This window comes from Microtus pennsylvanicus, chromosome 14 (assembly GCF_037038515.1).
Source record: "Microtus pennsylvanicus isolate mMicPen1 chromosome 14, mMicPen1.hap1, whole genome shotgun sequence".
Classification (NCBI taxonomy): domain Eukaryota; kingdom Metazoa; phylum Chordata; class Mammalia; order Rodentia; family Cricetidae; genus Microtus; species Microtus pennsylvanicus.
In genome coordinates this window covers 556590-584548 of record NC_134592.1, presented here as the reverse complement: position 1 = coordinate 584548, position 27959 = coordinate 556590, and the positions used below count along the sequence as shown (strand labels likewise).

The 27959-nt window shown below is 38.2% G+C and overlaps 1 protein-coding gene across 2 annotated transcripts in view; it reads right to left on the bottom strand.

The window, feature by feature from the left end:
* Itgb8 (integrin subunit beta 8) overlaps positions 1-27959 on the bottom strand; it is a 97950-nt gene that overhangs the window by 27977 nt on the left and 42014 nt on the right. For both annotated transcript variants that reach the window (XM_075947285.1, XM_075947284.1), the window contains exons 3-6: positions 23431-23605; positions 10994-11240; positions 9405-9570; positions 8546-8704 (exon numbers count right to left, since the gene is read on the bottom strand). In XM_075947285.1, coding sequence (XP_075803400.1) covers positions 8546-8704; positions 9405-9570; positions 10994-11240; positions 23431-23605 — 747 coding nt within the window. The remainder of the gene's footprint in view (positions 1-8545; positions 8705-9404; positions 9571-10993; positions 11241-23430; positions 23606-27959) is intronic.

The window sequence follows — 27959 nt, the reverse complement described above, 5'->3', positions numbered from 1 at the left end:
GTAATGGACAATGAAACAAGAGAGTGAAGTTCAGCAACAAAGCCTCTCACATCTCTAGACTTTTAGTACAGAGAAAGCAAGTGACTTAGAATAACAACAGCATATGTTCTTGCTTATGTAATCAAGGAACATTTAAACTCTTTGTAAATGCAACACCAATATTCATGAAGTCAGGGTGTCTTACAAGCAAAGCTCCATCAAAATCTACAACTTCAAAAAAGTATAGATGGTCAAATTCACAGAATAAATTGAGAATCAGAACCTTGTTAAGTTAATGTTGAAATGAAAATGATGTAGCTGAAAGAGTACAGTACTCACGAGTAGAGGCATGCAAGTGACAGTGAATTCTGAGGTGAAACTCAAAGTTTTGAAGTGCAAAACAATAAAAATATATATTTATATAGATCCATTGTGTATGCACATATACGTGTATGCACACATTTGTGTATGTATGTGTGTGCATGCAAACATTTGATTTGACTTGTGACATAGAATATATAAACTCTTTAGATGCTGAAAACCCTGTGGTTTTCACTTGGATAACAGAAGCTCTCGGTTCTATTTGCTGACATATGCGTGAGATCCACCTTCTAGAGTTGCTGGGTAATTAGAAAGATGACAATAGAACATTAAATTAGAAGATGTATTCTATAGGAATTCAAAGCACTGCAGGATTTATACTTTTACTTCTTATGTACAATGAATATTAATGACTTTTTAATTTATTGTTATGCTTTTTTTTGGGTTGTACAATATACTAGGAGCCATTTTACCTTGGCAAATAGAATGTGAAAAACTAAATGTAGCTTTTTTTGTGTGTGGTGGTTGTTAGAAAGCTAGGAATGCTGGGCAGGGGTGGCGCACTCCTTTAATCCCAGCATTCGGGAGGAAGAGGCAGAGGCAGGCAGATCTCTGTGAGTTCGAGGCCAGCCTGGTCTACAAGAGAGAGTTCTAAGACAGGCTCCAAAGCTACAGAGAAACCCTGTTTTGAAAAACCAAAAAAAAAAAAAAAGAGAAAGAAAGGAAGAAGGAAAGAAAGAAAGGAAGGAAGAAGGAAAGAAAGAAGGAAAGAAAGAAAGAAAGAAAGAAAGAAAGAAAGAAAGAAAAGAAAAAAAAGAAAAAACCAGAAAGGTAGGGATGAGTTAGAAAAGGAAATACAGTTTAGTGCAAGGATGAGAATGCAGTGCAATGGTTGGGTTCTTGCCTAGAGCACAAAAGATCCTGGCTTCAATTCTCAGCAGTGCCCTCCCACCTCATCCTCCTGGTTGTCAGCTACAAAAACTGCTATTCACTGTTACATAGTAAGGCACAGTGCTGGGGTTATTTCTTTCCATAAATGTTCATCTAGGAGTTAAATTGATGGTTTCAAGCAACAGAATCATAATTAAACATCCTCAGAGGGATGATGTCAGACTCTACTTGTTGTGGCTTCTGACTATTCATTGGTGCCTAATTGTAGGAGTAAAAGGGCTGTGTGACTGAGCCTACCTAGCTTCATGTTGGTCAAGATCAAGTTGTTCTATAGTTTACCAAGTGTCTTAATTAGGGTTTTTATTTCTGTGAAGAGACACCTTGACTACAGCAACTCTAATAAAGGAAAAACATTCAATTGGGGTGACTAACATTTTCAAAGGTGTGTGACATGGCATCCAGGCAGACACTGGTGCTGGAGAAGTAGCTGAGTGTCCTACATCTTGACTTGCAGGCTAAAGGAAGCGGGCTGTCACCCTGGGCATAGTTTGAGCATATGTGAGACCTCAAAGCCCATTTTCATAGTGACACACTTCTTCCACCAAAACGACACCTACTACAACAAGGCAACACCTCCTAATAGCACCATTCCTTTTGCAGGCCATTTCCTTCAAATCACCACACAAAGTTTCACCTAACAGTGCTAATCTCACTTCGTTAACTTCTCTGTAATATGAAAACTATGTGAATCTAGTAATAAACCTGAATTAATTAGTCTTATTTACAGCCAATGTTCTGCAGCCTGCATTTTAAATTTATGCATCTGGACAGATACAACCTTGTTTTTAAAAATTCTGCTAGGCAGTTGGTGTGCTCAGGGTTAGAGCATATGTATATGAGGGCCTGGGCTCAACCTGCAGGAGACAGCACAGCAAAACTTTGTCTGATTTGTATTTATTATTTGCATTAAATGTGATATGAGCCCAATTCATGAAAACACCTGAAAAGTATTAATACATGACTTTGCATGTAAAACATTCTGCCCAAAGCAATTTTTAGGAATGTAATTTTGAAGTAATAAAAAACTATTCCCTAAGTATAAATTCTTCAAGCCAAATCCCAATTCTTGTTCCTTAAATAAAATACATGACCTTAAAATAGATTTGTGGCAGTTTGTGTAATACCAGTTAAGTTACAGGGAGTAAGTAAGAAATAAAGAAAACCCAGATACATTGGGAATATTATTTTAATAGCAACAGTTACTTTTAAAATATTTTTTCTTTCACAAAAATAGTAACAGCTTGCCAAGCACTCACTCTTCTTACTTTTAAAACATTTCATTTAAAATGAGAGAAAAATAGCCCATATGTTTTTAACCAGCTTATACTTAATCCACACAAAGTCAATATTTAAAGAACAGTCGAAAATACAAGCCACTTTAAAAGCCTTTGAAATTTTTCTCGTCTACAAAGAGGAAGTCATGTTAGCCAAAATTAAACAAAATTCAAGTCTAGAACATTCACTCTAGCTGGTCAGACGATCACTGAGAACTTTCATCGGACTCTTATGTTTAAAAGAACTTTTTTTTTTTTGCCTCTAGAGAGAAATCCATTTTAAAAGAAAAATCCCAAGTACCTTGAGGCAGATTTTTTTTAGATTATAAATTTCTAACACATGTTTAAATAAAGCACTGTTGACAAGTGGCTGTGGACTAATGGCCATTTCTGAAGCTTTCTCACCTCTCCTCCATGAAGAGAGAGCATTTTATTTTCTATGTTCATTTTCCTGCTAGCAGGAGAATGCACTCCCTCTCTAGCCAGATGCCCTGTCTTGGTAATGTCATGACTCCTCAGCTCTAGCACATATCCCTCCTCCCTCCAACTAACCCATTATTATATTGCTTCTCTACACTCTGAAAATAATTAATGGAGATAAGACGTAGTTCAGAGGCAAAGGGGAGAAGGGAAGGAGCATGCCAGGAGCACCACTAAGTGATTCAGTTTGTGGGAAGTGATTTATAAAGGTCAGGAGAGAAGAGAGGTTGATGGGAACACTTTCAGTCAAAGATTACTATTTAGGAAGTACAGTTGAATTATAAAAATATGCACATCTAGGGGGACAAAGAAACTGCTAACAAGTCTCTTCTTCTAAGTAAAATTAAGAGGTTATGACAAGTTAGAGTTTGTAGTATTTAGAACTTTAATAAGATATTGAAAACTTTATTTTTTAGTGAGTTTATGTTTGAGAGGAATGAAGCAGAAACAGGGTAACAGTGAAAATGTAATTGGATAAAAACTTGAAAGATATGTTTGTCTGCTTCTGTCTCAACACCCTGGCTTTGAAGAACTTGGTAGATCCTAGTAATGGCCAAGGGCAGTTTGGGCAGCAGTGGGGCTGCCAACATTTGGGGCTGGATATAAGATTGTTAGATTGTTATATGTGCAGTATAGTCTGTACAGAGTGTCCTATGCAATAGAAGATGTGAGCATAGTGTCTGACTACCCTCTAAAGGGTGACACTCCTTTCCCCTGCCATGATAGCTAAAATGTCTTTGGCATGGAAATGTTCTCTTAAAAGTGAAATATCCCAAAAAGAATCCAGGACTGATGGTCTGGACAGAGCAATGGTGCTGCGGCTACACTCTGCACTCAGTGTGGACCGTAAATGGACCTCAGCAGCCCACACGGTGGAAGCCTGGTCCACGCATTGTGAATCTAGGAGGTGACAGTGGAACAATTGACTGGTGGGGGTTATTCGAAGTATTCATGCCACTGGGGCATGCCCTGGGAGGAGACTCTTGCCCCTGGCCTCTTTCCCTCTTTTGCTCCCTGGCCACAAGGTAAGCAGCTTTACCTCCAGTCGCAATGCAATGGGAACAGAGCTTCATGGACCACAACTTTCCAAACTGTGATTCAAATCAAATCCTACCTTTTCACAAGCTGATCATCTCAGATAGATGTCATAGAGAGGGGATGGTGATTAGCACACTAGGTGACCAGGACACAATTTTATGCTATCTGGGGTCCTGTTTCTATGTGATTAAGGCATATAGAAGCACTAGTTAATATTTCTGAGAATTACATTCATACCCTTTCGTATAAATGGACTACTGAAAAAGAAGGTTTTCTTCAGGATCCTGTAATTACTAAGCCCATGGCAATGGGAGAAGTCACCTAGGTCTTGATGCCTCACTGACTGGCATCTACTGCAGGATCTTCCTTGAAGTAGAGTGGGATTATGTTCAGTTTCTGACTGTGACCTTATTTACCCAAGTGAAGAAAAGCATTAGTCCTAGTTCTGGGCTGTGAGATTGTGCTTCCAAAAAGTAAAGGGTCATGCACAAAAGGACTACTTAGTAAAAGACATTTTAAATAAAAGACTGCTATCAGCCAACTGTGGGCATGCTCTCCCTGTGCTTTGGTGGGTCTGCCTCACTCACTAACCCTGTTTCTCTGGCTCCTGGGGTGCTTGAATCTGTCTCCTCTGCCCTGGATGGTGTAGACTGTAGTCACTAAGCTCTACTTGGTGAAGAAGGGCAAGCACTCACAATCTTTGTACACTTTCCAAAGAGAATGGAAGCAGACGTGTTCATGCTTAAATGTTTTAACCCAATATTTAATTTAAACAATATAGTTTGTTTCATAAAATTGTAAATGAAATTGAAATGTTCTTGAGCTGAGTTTTTATACATTAGTTGAGTTCCTTTCCAGAGGTTCTACAGAAAGAGCACCAGGGGTAGGTGATTTCTGCATGTGGCATTTGCTTTCAATTAAGAGTAAGTTCCGTTAGGTATTATTTGCAGAGATTATTTCCTGAATACTTTTCTGAGAACATGTAGAACATTCTAATTAGCTTTCATCAAATAACTGCCTATGTATTCACAGCATGCTTGCAGTTTCAAGCAAATAGTATAGTCAACTGCTACCAAGTATTTTGTTAATTAAAAAAAAAACCCAAGACTCAACAATATTTGTTAAAACTACACACAGGCTCCCAGCCTTCGAGAAGTATTTAAGAGTGCTAAATAATAAGTATTTTTATGAGTGCATCCAGGGTACAGAATGATCAGTGAAAGGATGATTAACGCCTTCTGACATTGAAGAGCCCATTTCTTAATCCAGAGCAGAAAAAATAATTAACAAATGTCTTTACTGAAAGATTACAAGTCAGTGCTTAAATGGAATTGTCTGATGTCAATAAACATCTTTGTCGACTTTGAAACTGCTAGAGAAAATCTATTTCAATAAAAAAAGAGCACTGAAGTAAATGTAGTAATTTGTTGTTGGAGGCTGTTTGTTCATTCCTGGCTGCCTTGACACGAAACAGTCACACAGAAACTGTATTAATTACAACACTGCTTGGCCAATGACTTTAGCATAATTCTAGCAAGCTCTTACATCTTAAATTAACCCACTTCTATTAATCTGTGTATCACCATGTGGCTGTGACTTACTGGCAAGGTTCTGGTGAGTCTGTCTCTTCAAGCCTGGCTATATTTTGTTAAGCCACTGACAGAAGCAGCTTTTTAATTAACCAAAAGCAGTATAACATATTCACAGCATACATCACCTCCCACATCAGTAATTCATAAAATCCTGGTAACTCATGTAGCTAAGCTATGGAATTAAAATAATCAAGTATGTTCTTACCCTTGCTTTCCTCAATGGCAATTATAAAACAACCTTAAATGTACTTCCTGAACAGCAGAAAGCTTCACAGATAGCAGACTAAAAGTGCAATACATGTTAAGCAAAGTTGAGTGAGAGGAAGAACAGAGAGTTGACTATACTTCTAGGAAGAGAAGCGTAAGTCTGCAGTAAACGTGAATGGCTGTCAGCAGTTCTACATCAGCCATCTAATATTCTGACCCAGTCATCAGCTACTCTCCCACTGTGCGTTCAACAAGAGGAATGGCTGCTGGAACCAGTGGGAGAAAGTTCCGAGGAGGCATGTGGAAGTGAAGAATCACTGGCTAGTGACAGGGCACATGAAAACTGTGCAGAGCGTGGAACACCAAGTGTGCACAGGAGACACTAGTGAATTTATTTGCATTTGTGTGTTCAGGGCTGAAAATTACACCAGCATCTGAACTGGGCATTGGCCAGGTTCACTCAGTGTCTCCACATATGTGCTCCTTGGTCTCCTCTCATTTTGCTGGAAGATCTTTGTATAATGCTTGGCCCTTGCAAAGGGTGGGATGATTGGGAAGGCTCTGAATGAAGTCCAGTAATTTGGAAAAGCTGGGTGGGGAAACAGAATGGACTTCTATGCCTTAAGTATTAATTATCTTTTCCATTATCAACAATGTATGAACCTCTGTTCTTTTGGAGAGAATGGCATACTTAAGTTGACATTATTGTTGGACAGATGGAAACACTAGGTTAGTACTCAGGTTTTATTATGGCATTTAGTGTAATGGGAAAAAAAACATTAGAAAGTACATTTACTTAAGAGTGTACCATCAGTGCCAACAGCCTAGAGAGAAATTACCTAAATCTTCTTTTATAATTCAGATTAAACGAAGGTATCTAGGTTTATTCTGTAGGTGAAGGCCACAGTGTAAACACCAAGAAAACCATTTCCCTATTTCTTTGCTTTTTGGTTGAGATACATTGATTGAAATGTAGTGGGTCCCAGATCCACAGTCCTTTACTTTAGTACCTTCCAGCCATGAAGACTTAACCCATACAGATTTAATTTAGCTTTTCTAACTGGGGCATTTTTGCTAGTAAAAAGACAATAATGGTTACTATTGTCCAGACTTGTTATAATGACAAATTCCATGCTGTGTGCAAAGTGTTTGCAAAGGTTTTCAGTCAATGAATTGTTATCAAATGCACTTCTCTTTGATATACCCACTAAGTCACAGGAATGACATGTATAAACGTCATTCCTCTACACAACTTGAGTAATGGCCAGGGACACAAAAGAAGGGCATGATGCATTGCCTGTTTCCCCCATATCACAACAACTCAATTGGGGCTTAAAATCCTACAAAAATTATATCCGAAATTATAACTTATCCCTACAAGTTTTTAAAAATATAACCTAGGTCTAATATCGTGACAGCATTTTATTTTGCTCAAAGAGTCATCCTCAGCATCCTTTCAAATTTACTAATGAAGAGATGATGTCAGTTACTTGGCAAGACTTCAAAAGAATAACAGGACTTGGGAATCATATCATCCTCATTTCTCCTTTAAAAAACTTCCCTCTGTCTCAAAATAGAGTAGCTTCTTCTGTCTCCTCTTCCATTTCCAAGAGCACATGAGACCTCTACCGTAGATTAAATGAGGCCATGTAGAAAGAAAGCTAGATAAGAAATGAGTAACTAGAAGTGAATAGAGCTGCATGGGATAGGATTAGCAAAGTGAAAGACACCCAAAGCCTGAATTTCAAATGTGCTGAAGATTGAATTTATTTATTATAGTTTATTATTTCATTTTATTATATTATTTGAAACAGAGTCTGATGTGCCCAGGTTGGTCTTGAACTTGCTGTATAGCTGAGGATAATATTGAATTTCTGATCCTCTTGTCCCCACCTCATGAATGCTGGACTTTCAAGTACCATGTCTAATTTATGTGGTATTAGGCAATGAGAACTTTGGCAGTTTTGTTCAAAATATTTGAAAGTAAATAGCTGTCAATATCAGACACAAATGATACTTTGTTGTTCATTTTTTAAAATATCTACAATTAGCTAATGCCTCGGAAGATGTGGTAATAACAGTGTGTATTTAAATACATGATTCAAATACGATGGTAACCTCTAGGAAGCAATTCTGACAGGCTTCGCCTAAGGAGCAGTCCTACACAAAGATGCACTGCGGAGGGAGGATGAGGGGGATGAGTACACCAAGCCTGCCTTGTTTATGCTTTCCCTGTGACCTTTGTTTAGCTTATTTAGTACTGTATTCTGAAGATTCCTTAGACCAATTCCTTTTTTAACACTTCTTATTCTATTTATAGATACTAACATCAAAGACCTAGCTTATTTTTACAAAACAAAGCCATGTTTTTCTTTCCTTTCAAGTCTTTGAATCACATGAAAATAAGCTCTTGTATCACCTTATTTCAAAAATTCTACCATTCCTGAGCAACTAGACAATAGAAATATTTTTTAATCATCAACTTTCTTGAGCAGTAATTGTACTTTACTGCTCCATAGTTCTTGATTCCTGGTCCGTCTTGGTTCTATATCTTGGTCTGTCTTGGTTCTATACTCTGCTCCATCTTGGTTCTATATCTATATCAGGTAACTTCCTGGGACTAGAATGTCTGAATTGGCAATTTAAACTTGGATTTTAGCCCAAGGAGTCAACATAGCTAGGAAGAAGCTGTTGCTACATTACCATGGTTGTCGATTTGACGTAGACATTGTTTTTCAGATGGCAGTTTCCGTCATTTGGCACCACTATGCCTGCCAATTTGCTATCAAGAGCAAGATGTGATGTCTGGTCTGTCATCACTAGCAGCAATCTTTTAGCTTCTTTTCGCCATCCAATATGACTCTTAAAATAAACATGTAATTAGACCTTGTACAGTGACATGGATCTCACTGTGCTCTTGCCAGTTGACAAACATTAGTAAGGCTTTAAAATAGCATGCCCATGTATTTGTTTACCTTTTACTCCCTCACTAGAGGAAGAACAAACCACATAACATGATGGGAATGGGATAACAGGCTCTTTCTGGCTTTTTCTTGAGGTTTGTAGAAGCAAAGAACATCTCCTGCTTTGCATATACCAAAATGAATCCTAATAGTGATGGGAAATGAGATTAGCTGGACTGGGACTGAAAAAGCACGGGATAAAACCGGACTCTCTGAACATGGCGAACAATGAGGGCTGATGAGAAGCCAAAGACAATGGCACTGGGTTTTGATCCTACTTCATGTTCTGGCTCTGTGGGAGCCTAGCCAGTTTGGATGTTCACCTTCCTAGACCTGGATGGAGGGGGGAGGACCTTGGACTTTCCACAGGGCAGGGAACCCTGACTGCTCTTCGGACTGGAGAGGGAGGAGGAAAGGAGTGCGGGAGAGGGGGAGAGGAGTGGGAGGAGGGGGAGGGAAATGGGAGGCTGGGAGGAGGCGGAAATTTTTTTTTCAATTGAAAAAAAATGTATTTGTCCACGCTGTTTCTACTTCATGAACCAACCGGAACATAAAACTCTTACAGCTTCTGCTACATTTCAGCATGCAAAACTTCTTACCTCACAGACAGCAGCTTGAAGCATGGCATCGAAACCTCCTTCTGGAGTATCTATGTTTCCAGAGATCTTTTGTCTGTGGACTGCTTTTTCAAATTCAGTGATGTTTTCTGTCAGGGACAGCACATGGATGTATCCATGGGGAGGCATACAATCTAAATTGTAGTCACTGTGTGGGTAAAAAAGTGCAAAATCTAATTTTCTGTGCTTCCTTAAATTTTTCAAAGTGCTACTCACAGTCTGCTTATGTTGCTATATAAAAGGAAGAGATTTTCTTGGAGGTGCAGAGAAATTATTACAACATAAAAAAAATTTTAAGGTTAAGGAGTTCAATATTGGTGAAACATGTTTGTGAACAGAAAATAGAATTGTAAATTTGATGTTCAAAAATAAAGAGGATTCATGTGTTTCATAATTAAAGGACAATGAAGCAGTTCAGTATGCTAATAAACCCCGAGTTTTTGAAAGGAACTTAAGGATTTGTAGTAATTTCCTGTCACAGTTGGCCCTGGAGCAGATGAGAAACACATCCAGGAAGATAGTTTGTGAATTCAGCTGAAATAACATTTTAATTTTTTATTTCTAAAAAGATACCACACTAATTTTGAAAATGATACTTGTTGTGGAATTATTAGTGAGCAGTAAAGTGTATGAGAATGACTTTGATAATCCCTCCTGTATCTCAGAAAGAGTCCCAGTCCTCAGGCAAGCTCTCCTTCAAGATTGTTTAAACTGGGCATAATGTAACCCAAGTACTCAGGAGGCAGAGGCAGTAGGATTCATGATTTCAGGGTCAGTCTGAGAAACAAAGTAACTCCTGACCTCAGAAAACCAGAATGGATGATAAATAGCAATTAGAAGATTTTTCAAAGTCTTGTAAAAGATAAACCAATCCTACATTGTGTGACTAATAGTAACTGCTTTTGTTGGAACATGTAGAGTGAAATGATTGGAACAGTTTATAGAAGCAGAGAATATCTTGAAAGAAAATGATTTATGGAACAAGAGATTTACAAAATTATTTCTCTGAAAACTTATCAGGTGACACTAAATGAAAACTTGCATGCTTAAAGTCAGTTTTCTTTCCTTAAGGAGGCAAGTGCTGTTTAGAAACAAATTCTTATTTGTTGATCCCTGGTCTTTGAGGCAGTTGGTTATATCATTAACAACGTAAATATATACCATCTCAATACAGTAAGGTGTCAGTGTAGCTATGCAGTAATAATACTCTAAAATGTGTCAAATTCAATAAATTTGGAGCAATTACAAAAGAGGCATATTGAATTTCCAGAGGTATTTATATGCACGTCAGCCTCATTGTTGGAAATTCATCCAGGGTTACTAATAATAGGAAAGGGTTTTTTTTTGTTGTTGTTTGATAAAAAGTGAATAAACAATATTTGAAGGACTATAACTAAAAACCAAAGCTACAAGCAAACATTTCCATAAAGGAACAGGATCTTCCTCTAATACTTTTAACTTTTATTTAATAAGACAATATTTTGAAACATGGTTAAGTCTATAAGAATAATCAACATGAGATTTTTATACAAAAGATTCTTTTAGTATTCTCCACAGGAAACATCAGCTACCTGCACTGATTGTGGATCCTCTCTGGGTGGATGCTAATGTAAGGTGAGACAGTTTTATCCACATAGGAGCCAAAACCAAGACGGAAGTCACGGGAGAAAAAAGCCATCTTTCTAGATAAATCATTTCCAACGGAATTCAATTTTTCTATATTATTGTGCATTGATGCTGACACATCAACCAGATAATAAAGATCCACTGGATATTTCTTCAGAGGACGAATTTTTAGCATGAAATTAGCTTCAGCTCCTAATTCAAAGAAAGAAAAACATCATATAGTCTTCATTTACACCTTAGAAGTCAGTAAGTAAGTGACATTTTCAATTGCATTTGGCATGTGAATGTATGCATGCGTGTGTGTGTGTGCGTGTGTGTGTGTGTATAGATGTGCGTGTTTGTGTGTATGTATGAGCACACTTACGACAACATATGTGTTGGGGTCAGACGATGACTTGCAGAAATCAGAATCAGTTCTGTGCTTTTCTTCTGTGGACCCCAGAGATTGAACTCTAGGATGGTCAGGTGTGACAAACCCCTGTAGCCACTGAGACATCTTGGTGACTTGCAATGATACTTCTGTTTGCAGCACAGTTATCCTAAGTTTACACATTATCAAGTTACTTATCTTACCGCTATGATCCAGTACTGGATAGACTCAACGTAAGCAAAATAGAATTGCCTGGGCTCACAGATCAGAGGATACAACATGGTGGTTGGGATGGCAGTAGCTTGATGACTCGCTTTTTCTCATCTTTCTAGATCAGTGGTTTAAGAGATTCTTCTGTCTATGTCTTGATTTCATTGGTTGAATAAAGAAACTGCCTTTGCCTTTTGCTAGGGCAGAAATTAGGTAGGTGGAGTAGACAGAACTGAATGCTAAGAAGAAGGACAGAAAGGCAGACGCCATGAAGCTCTGGCCTGAGACTGATGCTGGTTAGAATCTTTCCCGGTAAACCACAACCTCGTGGTATTACAAAGTTTGGTAGAAATGGGTTAAATCAAGATGTGAGAGTTAGCCAATAAGAGTCTAGAGATGATGCGCCAGGCAGTAATTTAATGAATACAGTTTCTGTGTGATTATTTCAGGTGTAAACTAGCCGGGTGGCCGGGTCAAAAAAAGGGTACCGTTCCTTGTAACCAAAAGCAGTCCCTCTCTTCCTTCAACAGACCAGGAAGCAGAGTGCTACAGCAGTAAACAAGGTTGTATGCAGCTCTCAAAGGCCTATCACTGTGAACAATTCCCCCAGCCATATCCTTCCCAAACAATGTCAGAAGTTGGGAACCAAGAGTTCAAACACAGGACCCATGAGGGACATTTCAGAGCTAAGCTATAACAATGCATTTCTGTTAATTCTAGAGACTATATACAAATAAAAATATAGGCCAGCTCAATACAAATGTAGGAGGAATCACTTATATAACATGAATTGTCCATCACCTCAGAGACAGAAAAGCACACTGCAAAACAATAAGTATCATTCTATCTGAAAAAAGATTCAGGTGGCTGTGTTCAGGGAATGGTCTGAGGCAAAAGTGAAAGATGTCTTTTAAAAATGTTTTATTAAATGTAGATGTTAATTCGCTCTTTTGATGTACGGTGCCTTTACCAATGAGATGTGAATGCCTTGGTAGTTGACAGTACATGAAGCTCTTTGAGATGATGAGTGCACATTGTGAACCAGCTACAGTACATGAAGCTCTTTGAGATGATGAGTGCACATTGTGAACCAGCTACAGTACATGAAGCTCTTTGAGATGATGAGTGCACATTGTGAATCAGCTAATGAACACCTCCCTTTTGGTTAGTGGGGGCAACAGTGGGTTAGAACAGAGAACCGTGCTGTGTTGAAGGTGTGCGGATTATTAGTTCAACACATGGAGGGGTTCAGTATATGTATAAATGTATAAAATCACAGAGGCCAGGTTTTGGCCTTGAGCAAAATAACAGTATTGGAAGAGACAGTCACCTGCATAACAAAGAGTATTCCAAAGGCCCCTTTACTGTCTACAGTTCAGGTTATTTAGTTCTTGGCCACATTATGATTTGATACAGAACTTGGGTCATTCACCTAGACCCTTCAGCTTTTAGGAGTGCATTAAGATATCCTGGGAAAGTCACCCACTTAAAATTTGTGAATTTCTCTGTTTAAAATAAGTCAAATGGTTCCAATTCATTAACTGTTCATTCATGGGGAACGTTTCAACTAAGAAATATTTTATAAAAATAAATTACAATTTTTATATCCACATAGTCAGTAGAATGATATACTTATTAAAATATTTACCTAATCAGTGAATTACTCCTAATTATCCTTTAAATTCTTTTACAATCCCAATGTTATTCAAGCTGAACTATCCATCCTATCAAAATGTTTTTTTGGCAGATAAGAACAAATATAGAAAAGAAAAGGTATTCATTCATTTCCGATTTCCTGCCTGAGTAGGGAGCCCTGTGAGTAAAATGCTCTGTGTTCTGCATCCTAGAAGTTTGGAAGGAAAAGTGGAGTAAGCAATTCCCAGCCTAACCCATTCTCTGCTCCTCTTTAGGAGCTGGGCTGCCTCCAGAGAGCATTTACTCTGTTCATCTTTTGGCTCTGTACTGACAAGTATCAATAGTAATTTAAGTGGAGAATTAAATGTAGGAGAAAATAGTACACAGGGCTATATAAGAGAGAAAAAGAGCACAGTTGAAGAGTGTGCTTCATACAGAAGGGCTTGACACATGGGTCACCAGTTAAGAAATATATAAATTGTGTAGTCGGGTTTTTTCTGACGACTGACTTGGGCATATTGCTAAAGGTCCTATGATGGACCACAAGATGTTTTTCTCTTGGTGAATCATTGCAGTTTATGGTGACTCCATCTGACAATGAATGACTGTGTTTTTACAGATGACGCAAGATGGAGCAGTTATTTAGCAGATTGTGCAAGGAACTCAGCAAAAGTGTGGGGTGCTGACCTCAGTGAAAGACACAGGTTTTGCAGCATCTGCAAAGGTCTCTTTGAGGGCCTAAACTACTGAAGGCACTCCAGACAAATGTCAGCCACACAGGGGACCTGTGCCAACAACACTTGTTCAGAGCCTAGCCAGCAAAATCTTTTACTGCCTCAGCAGAAGAGAGGTGATGAGAAAGCCCTGGAGTCTACTATGACAGGATCCTGGATTACCTAGATGCTGGCCTTAGCACAGGTCACGGGTGCATCCTCAGCATGGGCTAAGACCTCAATAGCACAAGTTGTTGCTTAAAAATAAATATTTCCATACTTGGGCATTTTAGTCATTGCACAAGAGAACAGTAATAGTTATTTTTACATTTCAAGATTCCTGAATTTCCAGTGATGTTTTGCCAGTTCAGGGTAGATAGCCCTAGACAGGCTGATCCCAAATCTCACTTTGCTTGATAAGATAGAATCAAGTTTGATTTTTCATGCCTTCCTTGCCTGTGAGCTTGAGATATTATCAATAATGTACTCTCAGGTTGTCTTTGGCTTAGATAATTATATGTGTGGGAATAAAGAATTAGATATGGGTTTTGTAATATTCCATAGGTAAAGGCAGTAGAGACACTGTCTCGTGGCTATGTAAACACTGTGTTCCTCTCTAGAAGCTCCTTTTTGTTTATGTTAGAGTGTAGTCAACACAGACCAATAACCAGATGACGTTTAAAAGGGCTTGGTTAAGCTGGCTCAGAGAGAAGTGTATAGAGATACATGACTTAAGGCCTGGTTGTTAACACAAGCAGCAATGTCTTGATGTTAGAGGAACTATGTGAGATGAGCTATGATGAGATAGATATACTGCATGTCAGTGCAGGAAGTTACCCATCTTCAAAAAGTTGAGAGACCTCAGACGTCTAAAAGCTTAAAGAAAAAAAGATAACTATCCAGAAAGAATCACCAAGCAAAGAGAATATTCTCTACAAGGTAAAATTTAACTACCTAAACCTACATCTCTCCCTACATTTCAGTATGATGATAATTACGGCTCACCTCAAAATCAAAGCTGGCTTTGGAGCTGGACAACGGCTCTGTCCTTCTCTAAATCCAAGCATGTTGTTAAAAGAAAAATTTAGAGTTTCTGTCTCATATCAGGAGCCACTTGATATGGGACAGAAGCAAGATAAAATTTAGGGACAACTATTATCAAAACTCTGCTTTCAAATAATTTTACTTCTCCCATACCTATTTTTGTCTCTACGGTACCTTTCATTGAATATATGTCTATATGAATATTAATATATGAACATTTAAGTTTTCCCCAATGAACAATACATTTTTCTGCAATAATCTTTGAAGTTTCCAGGAAGAAGATGAGGTCCTGCCACAATTCCACCTGGTTGATATGACATCATGATGCTGATAGCATCACTTTAAGATCAGTTTCGTGTTACAAACTGCTCAAGATAATTCCAACTTGGTTAGCTGAGATGGTTCACATTCTTACAACATTCTGGCCAGAACTTCAAATAAGAACTTCAGGAAAACCCTACCAATTACTCAGAGACTATTTGCAATTATACAAGACATGAATCTTGGAACTTAACCATCATTTTTAGTTTTTACAGCATCCCATAGAAATAACATTGCCCCCATGACAACTTGAAGTAATTGTAGAAGATGATGCCCTCTCTCCCAACAAAGTTTGTCCTCAGAGTTAAAGACATATATTAGGCATTGGTTATAAATTGTATAGGGTTGGGGTGGAAGTTAAGTAGACACAGGAATCTTTTTTGAAAAGAAAGGGGATTGGATGGAATAATATGTAGGCTAGTGTGAGCTTTTTCACACTAATAATAATAGTGAGTAATAGTGAGAATACTTGTGAGCTATTATTTATAGACAGTTTACATTGGTACAGATTCTTGTATATTGATACAAAATTCAAGTTGTATTTGTTATAGTGAATATGCTCCTATTTCTGTGTACAATATTTCTGTGCACTTATTCAAAGTTATTTTCTCATATTATAGGCAAGCATGTTTCTATCTCTGCTTAGGATATTTTGTATATTAATACAACTTTAGGATATATTTACCATATTACATTATACGTTTCTACCTCTGATCAAGATACTTATACATTGTTTATATTTTGAGGTCATTGTCCTCTTTTGCTGCACATTTGTTTAAAGATTGTTTAATATTTTATTATGAAACCTTATTCTTTAAGCTATATAGGTATTAAGAATTACAGGTCAATAGTCATCCATGTTTGTAATGTTTATAGTTAGATTAACAAGGTTCTTTTGACACATAGCAACTGTATTTTGCATAGATAGACAATCTTCAGACACTTCAAAGAGCTGTAGAATATGACATTTAAATAACTTAGGATTATGTTGAAGTGAGACACAATTGCTCCTGGCAGCACTGATCTATTCCCAAGAGAATGTTGGGCACCAAAGATACTTCACTTGGAGCTTGTTTTCTTCTTGGTAAAACAGTTCTTTAGGCAAAGAACTGCTCTGCCTTGACCACTAACAAAAATGCATGATGTTCAGAATGGACAAGCAGGATACAGGTTTAAAAAAACTTCCAAACCTTGGCAAGACAGGAGAAGATGGTTTTGAAAATTTTCCTGCTTTTGAAAAATGGTCTGTCAGTTACTCTAGGCCTTAGCCAAAGTTGGTTGTCCCAAAGTTGTAAATGAGACTTTGAGTGTTTGCCCAGGTAGCCAGTTGTCTCTGTCATTTCTTGCACCTTTTGAAAGTTGCTTGATTGCACTTCCTTTTTACTCAAGTAATATTATTTCTTTCCTCAGGTCTCCGATAGAGTTGAAGACTAGATGGTCATTGTTACTTTCCTCTCATGACTTAGCCAAGCCATTTTTAATATAAGATTTAGACACCTTAGGATAGGATAACTATTGAAACATTTAGCATATGCTTCTTCCTTGATGTTGTTCATGGTGATTGTAATTCTAACTTTTAAACTTTATATTTGTTCTTGCTGAATATAGTTTTGTATTAGGCTTAGAACTCTCTTATTTAAAAAAAAAAGGGTGTGGTGCTCTAGGAACTTCTTCAGTTAATAGCCTTTAAATATACTGGCCCACTTTGGGTGTGGTCTCATGTACCACAAATGCAGACAAAAGGTGTGCACAGACTCCCTTTGATGCTGGATTCAGTTCCAGTTCCCTGCACATGCAAAATGACTGTGGATCACTATTCTTTCTATGAGTCTACCACCTAATAAATAAACTTCTGTTATTCTCCATTCTGGGCTAGTATGGAACTCTTGTGTATGACAACACATTTCTAATTAGTGACAAAATAATTTGCAAGGTAATTGTATCTAAATAATATTATCCTTCCAGGGGTAGAGTGATTTGAATTAGAATAACCACCATAGCTCATATGTTTGAATATGTCTAGCTAATTTTAGATCCCATCTCCTACATTAAACAATCAAACCACTAAATATAGTTGATAGTCAAGGTCAATTGTGGAAAATGTTTATAACTGATTGCAATCTGGGGTTGACCATAACATTTCTCCTTGGTATTTTCTTTCCTTTATGAATCTCTCCCCTCATCTCCTGTCTTATCTCCTTTTCTACCAGCTTTTCCTTTTAACAGACAGCTCACTCTGTAGCTCAGGTTGGCCTCAAGCTCAACTCTTCCTGACTCTCCCCTCCCTTTCTTGGCTTTTGCCTGTAATTTGCTTTCTCAGGTCACTGTCCTTTGCTGTGCTGCTTTTCCATAGTCACTATACCATGAACCCTCTCTTTTTTATTGATTTTTATTGAGCTCTACATTTTTCTCTGCTCCCTTCCCTGCCTCTCCCCTCCTCACTTCAACCCTCCCACAAGGTCCCCATGCTCCCAATTTACTCAGGAGATTTTGTCTTTTTCTACTTCCCATGTACATTAGATCTATGTATGTGTCTCTCTTAGGGTTCTCATTGTTGTCTAGGTTCTCTGGGATTGTGAATTGTGGGCTGGTTTTCTTTGATTTATGTTTAAAAACCACCTATGAGTGAGTACATGTGATAATTATCTTTCTGTGTCTGGGTTACCTCACTCAAAATAGTGTTTTCTAGCTCCATCTATTTTCCTGCAAAAGTCAAGATGTCATTATTTTTTTCCGCTTTGTAGTATTCTGTTGTGTAAATGTACCACATTTTCATTATTCAGTCTTTGGTGTAGGGGCATTTAGGTTGTTTCCAGGTTCTGGCTATGACAAACAAAGCTGTTATGAACATAGTTGAGCCCATGGCCTTGTGGCATGATTGAGCTTCCTAGAATGGCCAAGATCAAAAACACCGATGACAACTTATGCTGGAGAGGTTGTGGGGAAAAGGGAATACTTCTGCATTGCTGGTAAGAATGCAAGCTGGTACAACCCCTTTGGATGTCAGTGTGGCGATTTCTCAAAAAATTAGGAAACAACCTTCCTCAAGACCCAGTAATACCACTTTTGGTTATATATCCAAAGGAGATGCTGTCTTTTTCAAACTCAAACTGGTATATGTCACTGCCGGCTTAATGTACTCAAGTAGCTAATCTAGTGGCAGATTGAAGCGTCTCATCGTCTTGATTCCATCTGGATCTTAACGTCTAACAAGACAAAACTGCTTGCAAGTCTCTAGAAGTCCTCTGCAAACACACACTTCCATGCTCTGTTTATGTTGCTTTTGCCTGCAGTAAACTAACCTCCCTTTCTTCATGTAATTATTGTTTTAAGACACTCTTCACTAAGCTACTCCTCCTTGGACCAAGCTGAGCTTCTGTGTCTTGCTTCCCTAACAACTAAATCATACCATCATTTTAATGTTTACCAAATAATTATGAGGTCTCAGACATGGCATCTTATATCTTCTTTCAATTTCTAAAAGCTACTATGAGATATCTTTACACAGAATATTTAGTTCCATATTTCACACATAGTAAATACATATATGTTAGTAATTATCATCATTATTTTCACTGGATTCTAAATAACCTTAGGGTAAGGACTGCTTTTCTTCTCTGAAGCCTCTGGTGACTGCTTATAATTTCAGAAGACCCAAATCATTAATATAGCATTTACAAAAGGGGAAAACTGTAATAATTGACATATATGAATTACATGAACACATAAACAGAAAGGTACAATTTATAGGTACTTACACTGCAAATATTTCCTAACGAGCAGGGAATATAAAAGATTTGTTAATGATAAATAAGATATAAAATAGGATAACCTGCTGTAAATTAGTATTTAATTATAAAAATAGGGTCATTGCCTTATTTGCATGGAAAAGCAAATCATGCCCAATACCTAGAGTTAAGGATAGTTAGAATAGTAAGCTTACAAAAGATGTTCCAGCATGCTAGTACTGTTTGGAGAAAGGGCAAGAGCAGATAGCTCATGGACTAAACTGAAAACACTGAAGATTGGGCCAATGGCTCAACTTATAAAGGTGCCTCCTACTGATGACCTAAGTTATATTCCTGCAATTCACTTGATGGAAAGAAAAGACTGATTCCCACAAATTGTGTCTTGTTCTCCCATCATGAGCTGCATCGTGAACGCCTGTAAACACGCACACACACAAATGTAATAAAAATTTTAATAAAACCCTTAAAGACATTAAAACAAATAAGACAGGAAACTTGACTCACATAAATCTAAATGAACCTCAAGTTCTTCTTATGAAGCATATGGGAATAAATACACATTAAATATTTAAACAAAACTTCTTTCTTTAACACTAAGCTACAATTTGAAACTTGTATGTTTGCAAGGGTCCCATATGTTAAATGTCTGATCCAGCCTCCAAGGATGTTGGTAAAACATTTAAGAACATTAAGAAAGAAGAAGAGCCTAACTGGCTGAAGTTAGTCATTGGAGGTGTGCCTATGGAAAGACTTTGGGACCCCTGTTCTCTTTCTCTTTGTCATTGACCATCATGAACTAAACAGGACTCATCTTCCTGCCATTATGGGCCGTCTCTGGGGCCCAGGGATCCTGAGTAGAAACTGATATCATGGACCAAAACAAACCTTTACTTCTCTGAGGTGTTCTGTATTGACAACAGAAACCTGAGTCACCATCAAATGAAGTTAGCAGCTTTGTTTAGAGACACTGCATTTGAACATAATTGGGCATATCTCACCTTTGCTGAATAGCTCTAATTTAACAGTGTTGATGGAGACTTGTAATTGTCACAGTAACATCTTGTGTGGGAACATCTTATTCTTTTGTTTGTCTGGACACAGTGGTTCTTTGTTGATGGGGGAGAGTCTTCTGTTTTGTGTTAATTTCATTGGTTAAATAAAGAGACTGCCCTGGCCCTTTAACAGGACAGAAAATTAGGTAGATGGAGTAAACAGAACAGAATGCTGGGAGAAAGAAGCTGAGTCAGTGAGTCGCCATGATTCTCCCACTCCAGGCAGACGCAGGTTAAGATCATTCCTGGTAAGCCAGCTCGTGGGCTACACAGATTATTAAAAATGGGTTAGGTCAATATGTAAGAGCTAGCCAATAAAAGGCTGGAACTAATGGGCCAGACAGTGTTTAAAAGAATACAGTTTCCGTGTAATTATTTTGGGTACACAGCTAGCTGGCAGCCAGGAGCTGGGGCGGCAGGGAAGCGGCCTGCTTGCTAGCCGGATGGCGGGAAGCAGCCCGCTGCTCCTATTACAACACTTTATAGATGTGGTCTAATTTGAATTGCTACAGTTTTTGTTAAGGCTTTGACAGTGAGGTGATAGGGACTCCCAGCTAAGTAGCTTGTAGGCCTGCTACAAATCTTTCTAAGAGTTTATACAGCACAGGTATAATGTGTTCCTTGAAAGTCTGAATGAACAAAAAACACTTCTTACCATGTGTTTCTACCTAAATACTTAACAAGTATTTCTTATCCAATTAACCTATTTTATTTTGTCTTCATTTCTTGATTAGATTTATTAACAATTTATTATTCTTAAAGAGCTTTACACAGAACAAATTCATACTTAAATATATATTTACATTTTCATTTTAATGCTTTAGTTTATTACTTTTATTATTTTAAATTTATTAGTTCCTTTTTATTTTATAATTGCTTGTTTTGCTATTCTTTGATTTGGACACTCACTCTATTTTATTCATTCTTTTTCACAAAGAACAATTCAAGTTACAACCTATATATTAGATGTATTTTGTTACTGTTGCTATTAGTTTTGTAGCTAGAATTTTGATTACATCATTTGACTTAAATCCAACTTTTATGGCATTGTGCTCAAAGATCATGAAATAATTTTTGCTTTCTGTAACTTTTGTGGTTGATTTCTTAATACATTTTATGGACTTTAAAAATAACACTTATTTATGAAGTGTTGTAAACTGAATTGTATTTGGAGAGGGGGCCTTGGGGTGTAATAGGTTTAGATGACAACATGGGGGTGCTTCATAATAGGATTAGTGGTCCTCTAAGATACGAGAGAGCTGCCATCTATAGCATCCCCATTCCTATGACTTCCCCCTCAGCCCTACCACAGCAGGTCTCAGCAGGAAGTGGATAGCTAGGAGACTGGAGAACCTCACTAGAAACCAGATCTGCCTAAACTTTGCTTTTGAACGTCCCTGACCTTTGACATGTTAGACATGTTAGCCTTTCTGGAACTGTGAGAAAAGACAGTTCTGTCATTTCTCTTGTGTCACCAAATGTAAGGCATTGTGCGGCGGCAGCTAAACAGACGAAAGCGCCAGGTTTACTAAGCAAGCTTAGCTGTTCTGCTGTATTTTCCTCTCAGATACTAAAGGGGATATTCTTAGCTCTCTTCTATTGAAGAACTTGTTCAAGTTAAATGCAGTGATGATGCGGGAATCTGTAAGCTTTGAAGAGAGGTTTGAGGTAAAGGCCATGGTGACAGAATGCCTTGAAATTCAGGTGAGCTCCAGGAGTAACCCAGACACATGAGTCAGAAAGTCAAGATATAATGGAGAATCATGTGTGTTACTATTGAATGTTAACACAGAATAAACCAACCTAGCCTATAAAGACTCTAGAGGCAAAGGTGGAAAAGGTGATTGGATGGGAATGCTGTCAAGATACAGAGACTGGTAAGATAAAGAAACTGGGACTATTGGTAATGGATTAGGAGAGATTACAAAACCAGAGGCCCTGAACCTGCTGTAAACTCAGGTAGAGAGAAAAGTCATTAGAGGTGGTAAGACAATTACAACTTTAGAGGTGAGACACGTAATTATTAGAATGTTAAGGGCAGATTTTAGTGAATACCCTGGCTTGAGTAAACAATGCCTTTTTTTTTTTTTTAAATAGCAGATGGAAAGAACCATAATCTTTACCAACAGAATTAAAATTTTTGTACTGGCTATGCATCTTTTTCCTGCTGGTGCTTATGTACTTCCATATTGAGCTGTATCATTGTTTTATATTGTGAAGAACGTAGAAGCTAAGAACATATCCAAGGAAAGAAAGACTTTGCTTTGCTAGTAGCTAATTATTCTAGAAAAAAGTAGTTCAGCATTTAGAGTGAGATGAGAAGTGTAGCAAAGATTTGTTGTTGTTGTTGTTGTTGTTGTTATTATTAAAAGCAAAAACCGATGACAAGACATGCCACCCACAGTGAACTAATGAAGAATTGAAAGTAATTTATTACTTTTTTAAACCTGTCTTTGAGCTCTGTGGTACATATCTGTGAACTTCGACATTTTGTATATAGTTAACATATTGGAATTCTATGTACCTGGGGGAATGGATATTTTCCACAGCTACAACATGCGTCAGATTCCTGTGGAACACACTGCTATAGAAGGGGAGATATCGGAGAAATGCTTGAGGAAAAGAACACACTAATCTCAGGTGCTAGTGCAAAGCTGTTAAAGGCAATTATGGTAATAATGAATGGTAGTTCTGTGTTTAGAAGTTCATAGCAAGAGCTCAAAGTACTTAACAAATCTGTATTTCCTACTAGCTAAAGAATCAATGCATCATGTAAGTACTTATGGAGAATTTACTCTCTTGCAACACTCTGAGTGGAGAAAGAAAACAAAAAAGTATGTTTCCTTTCTGGGCTTAGCAGGTATGAACAGTTGCTACTAGGCTTGACAAAAGGCCATGAAATCATTGGAACAGACATAACAGATAGAATCGATTCCTGCAAGATGCTCTCTGTGTGCACTGTGGCATATGTGTGCCTCTTTACCCTCTACCAGCTTAATAGCTGAATGTAACAACAAAAACAAAACAAAAAACCAGAGCACAATTACATCCCAGTGTTACTGGCCTGTACGATCAGAACAGAGTTATAATAGGTTGTAATAATGTTTATAGTGCAGCCCAGGCCACATAGCATAGCTACAGACATGACAGGAACTAGAACCGTCGTCCCTTGATCTGAACTCACTAAGATTTCAACTACAATGCTTTCTGCTGTGACATATTAACTGTCACTAGCAGCTGTCACTGCAAATTAATGGTCATCACAGGTTCCTTTGAAAACCACCAAACCTGGGCGCAGCTGGATTGAGACTTCTCCTGGTGTCACTTGGGTATTGATTTCCTTCTCACTTGGTGTAGCCACACGCACAGCCAGGGATTCTACCGAATCAATTGGACAGCCTTTGCTTAACAAATTGGAAACAGTATCACACCGTTCATTTCTTGATCCACCTGAAACAAAGTCCTGTTTAAAGAAAGGGAAATCACTGTTTTTAGCAAATCATCACAGTAACAACTTAAGAAACCTGTACATTACAAACATTACAAGAAGACATTTCCTGTGTAGAACAAATTAGGTCACTGCATAAATTACCTGCATTCTCCTAATAAAGGTATGGGCAAATTTGTCAGAAATAAAAAGGTTCACTCTACATTTCATTTAAAAAATAAGAAAACAATTTAATAATGTGGAGAAGCTTAATCAAGCACTTTAATTGTTGTTGACTGAACACTGTAATATTACACCAGTTTCATTTTTTTCTAAACATCAGATTTTGGAAAGGCAGACCTAAGAAAGAATTCGTCAAAGGGGACAATTTATTGTTTCCACATGTCATGCCTCATGTTTCAAGGACCACAGCTGGTATGTCTCCCGTGTGTTGTGCTGTTGTGCTCAGGAGATGAGAGCAACTCCTCCAAATCACATGCCTGACAGTGCTGACAGCTCAAATAAGAAGGAGCTGGAATTCTAGCTCTCAGATCAACAGCCTCTGCAGCTTCCCATATACAAATCAGCCTGGGAAGAACTGGAGAAACCCAGGAAGATGCTTGTGGTGACACAGTGTTAGAAGACTCCAGTTCAGACTCTTCTGACTTTGTGTCAGAAACTAAACCCTTCCCATTCAGCAGAAAAAGGTGGCTAGTTGTTTAAGAGTCAACCCTATGCTTAGGATTACTGGAATATGATTAAAAGTTAATTTGTTCTGGCTAAGAGCAAAAAAATGGTACTTCTATTTTTCACATGATCAGGTATTACATTAAAAGTCTGGAAACACTTTAATATGGACAGTATTGCTGTAGATTATTTGAAATAGTTGCATGTGAGTTAAACATTTGCTCAGCAATCTTCCTGGCAGGGCTATTTTGGTTCAGCATTCAGTCAATTTGCCTTTCATTCATATGATTTGGGGACTCTGGTTTCCGCTTAATTAACCATTTGGTGAAAGACTGCTGAGTGCAGGATTACAGTGTTCAAAGTGCTCAGAATACAGATCAAGGCTGGAGTCTTCACTACTGAAATCAACAGATCATGGGTGAATTCAGACACTAAGCAGGAAACTATAAAAGTTATGGGAGTAAATCTTAGGGACAAGAGAATGTCTTAGGTTATGAGATAGCAAATTCTAAAGTTTAAATGACATGCTGAGGGTGAGGTCATTTATTATGAAGAACGAGATCACCAGCATCAGGGAATGATTAGGTAGAATCAAAGTGGGCAAAAAAAAAAAAAACATTCAAAACCAATTTTGTTCTTTGTCAATTTAGAGCAAAACTTGGAAAATTAAAGTTAGTAGGACAAATGTGACATTTTGTCTGTTTTTACATGGTTTGTAGATCAGTGTCCCATTTTTAGAAGATGGCAATAGAACAAGGCAAGGAGAACGTGTGGCTGCCAGCGACAATACTTTCCTGTCTGGTCCTCACAGTGTTTATCTCCAGTTAATGTACGGCTCTGACCGGTGATCCTAACACAATGAAAAGGAAAAACGCAATGTGCCTTTCTTTCTAATTGAGCCTTCCAGGTGTTTGCTAAGTGGTGTCCTGGAAACAGACATTTAAAATTGCCTAGCATTTGACCTTCACTTGGATTTTAACCAGTCAGAGCCTTTACTGATATCTAAATTTATCATATCAGCTGGTAACACCTACAACTATCAGCAAGATGTAGTTAATAAACTGCTTGGAGATCTTCAGAAAAAGGTAGCCAGTAACTGCCATAGCATGTGTTAGTGGAGAACTCTGTTTCTACCATCCAGGGGACAGGGAGAGAACCTGTTGCCTTCCCAGCTCACATTACATGTGAAGGGCCATATGTGTTTTCCGCATATAAAATCCACAAGATTTCAGATTATGCGATGGAAATAAAGGATAAACAGCTCTAATCTGCCGTCTCTGCCTACTAGAGTTTCTGAACTCTGCTGTACAGAATGGAAAAAAAAGGGCGGCTACTTTCCTATTAGTATACATCCAGCTATATGCTGTGTGACCTTTAAATGTCAAGTAGTTTTGCTAAAATAGCAAAATCTTCTCAATTATTTTGCAATGTCTGAATCAGAAAGGCTGTTTTAGCTGACTGTAAGCACTAAGTCAGAAAAGCATTGCCAATTGGCCAATTAGGTTTGAAAAGGGAAGAAAGGCTCTTGCCCATTGTGGCTTACTTTCCATTTGAAATAAAAGCAATTTGAATCCACACCCTTTTAATTTCTTGGCAGATTATGTCATTTTGATTTCTTCTAACCCCTATGTTTTACGTTTTCTTCAAGAAAAATACTGGGGAAATCAGACTCCACAGTTTGGTAGCTAAGATCTGTTAAGAATGAGAGTCACTGCCTCTTCTGTGCACAAGCAGAATATTCTGAGCATAGAAACAAAGTAGATTCCCTACTAATGTCTGAGTCCTTTGGTCTTCCAAAACCAGCAATCTGTTCCTAAATGACAACAAGCGCCCTTCACATTCTATTCTCTGATAACTGGAGTTTTAAGTCAGGTCCACACTGTGACACTATGTCGTGTCAGCCAAGGCAGAGGACAATTGTTAAAACAATGTGGCTCTTAAGGATGTTAACTAGAAACATGAGTGTTAACTAGGTGATATTAATAAAGTCCTTTCTATCTCAATTGTTTTCCTAATAGTTTTATTAAGCATGGAAGGAAGGAGAAACAGATTATGGAATGACAGATTAAAATGCTATTTAAAAATGCAAGCATATTGAGTAGTGTCTACATTCATAGTGATGTTTGAAACAGGAGGATTTTTATTAATATTTTGACAATTTCATGCATGCATATAATACTTTCTGATTACTATTATTCCCCATTTATTTCCCTCAACCAGTAATGCCTCCTCTTCCCTATGAAGCTTTGTCTCACATTCAAGTCTGTTTTGTTTTATTTTGTCATCTACTGTTTACTCAGGGCTGTCTTTGTGAACCGGGGTTTGAATTATCTGCTAAAGCCTCGGGGCCTCACCATTCAGTTCACAACTAAAGACAATGACTACACTTTCGGGATCTTTCGGTTGCTAATATTTGGTAGAGAGGGAAGGGTCCCATCCATAACCAGTTGTTGACAAGACCAGTCTTATGTAGGCCCAGTGCAGGGGGCCAGTGCTGCTAAGTTTCAGGGCGTGCTGGCTTTGCCATCCCCAGTAGGCAGCATTCCTCAGGCTTCCGTTCCAGCTCTTATATCTTTCCCTTCTGGAGTGTTCCCAGAGCCTTGCAGAAGGCGGTAACTTGACCAGGTTTGTTAAGCTATTTTTCTTCCCTTATCATGATATGGAAATACTTTTTTTCTTTCTCTTTCCCTCCATTGTTTCTCTCTGAAAAATCGGGGTCACCACCTGTATCTGTGTCTACGCGATGGGTGAGCTTACCTCTTGATGATATGGGGCCAGCCTACAAAGACTGCCTGTTCCTTCTCTTAGTGATATGGACAATGGCAAAGACTGTACCCTCAGAGCCTGTTATTTTTTTAACTCATTATTATTTTTGTGTGTGCATGTGGAATATGCATGTGTATGCATCTTTGCTTGCCGACACAAGTACTCGTGGGCAAGATGAGGTTTAGGTGTCTTTTCCCATTACCTCCCCACCTTAGTTTTTGAGATATGGTCCTATTTACTGAATCTGGTGTCTGCCATTTCAACTAGACTATCTTGCCAGCAAGTCCTAGGAATATGCCTGTCTTCACCTTCTAGTATGGGTTCCATATGCATAGCACTACAGCTGGCTTTAATATGGGACATGAGGGTCCTAACTGAGGTCGTGTGCTTGTACAGCAAACACTTTCCCCACTGAGCCGTTTCCCCAGGCAGTCCCACCTCCATAAATACAAGGAAAGCATCCCTAGCCTATATCTCAAGCAATGTCCTATGCTGTGTTGGGGAATATTACCTTCAGGTGTGTGGCTTTTGTTTATGCTGCCATAGTTTAACTCTGTGAAGCTGTGCTACTGTGCCTGTCTAAAACACATGATGGTTCTAATGAAGAGATGAATGGCCAATAGCAAGACAGGAGCAAGGATAGGTGGGGCTGGCAGGCAGAGAGGATAAACAGAAGGAGAAACAAAAAGAAAGAGGGGCAAGATAACAAGGAAAAAGAGGCGATGTCAGAGGCCGGCTACCAGCTACACAGCAAGCCATGAAAAAAGGTATACAGATGTTTCCAAAGGTATACTGAAGTTAGGAAAGATAAAAGCCCAGAGGCAAAGGTGGATGGGATGATTTAAGAAAAACTGGCTGGCTAGCAACGAGTTAAGCTAAGGCATTAATAACTAATAATAAGCCTCCATCTGTGATTTATTTGGGAACAGGATGGCGA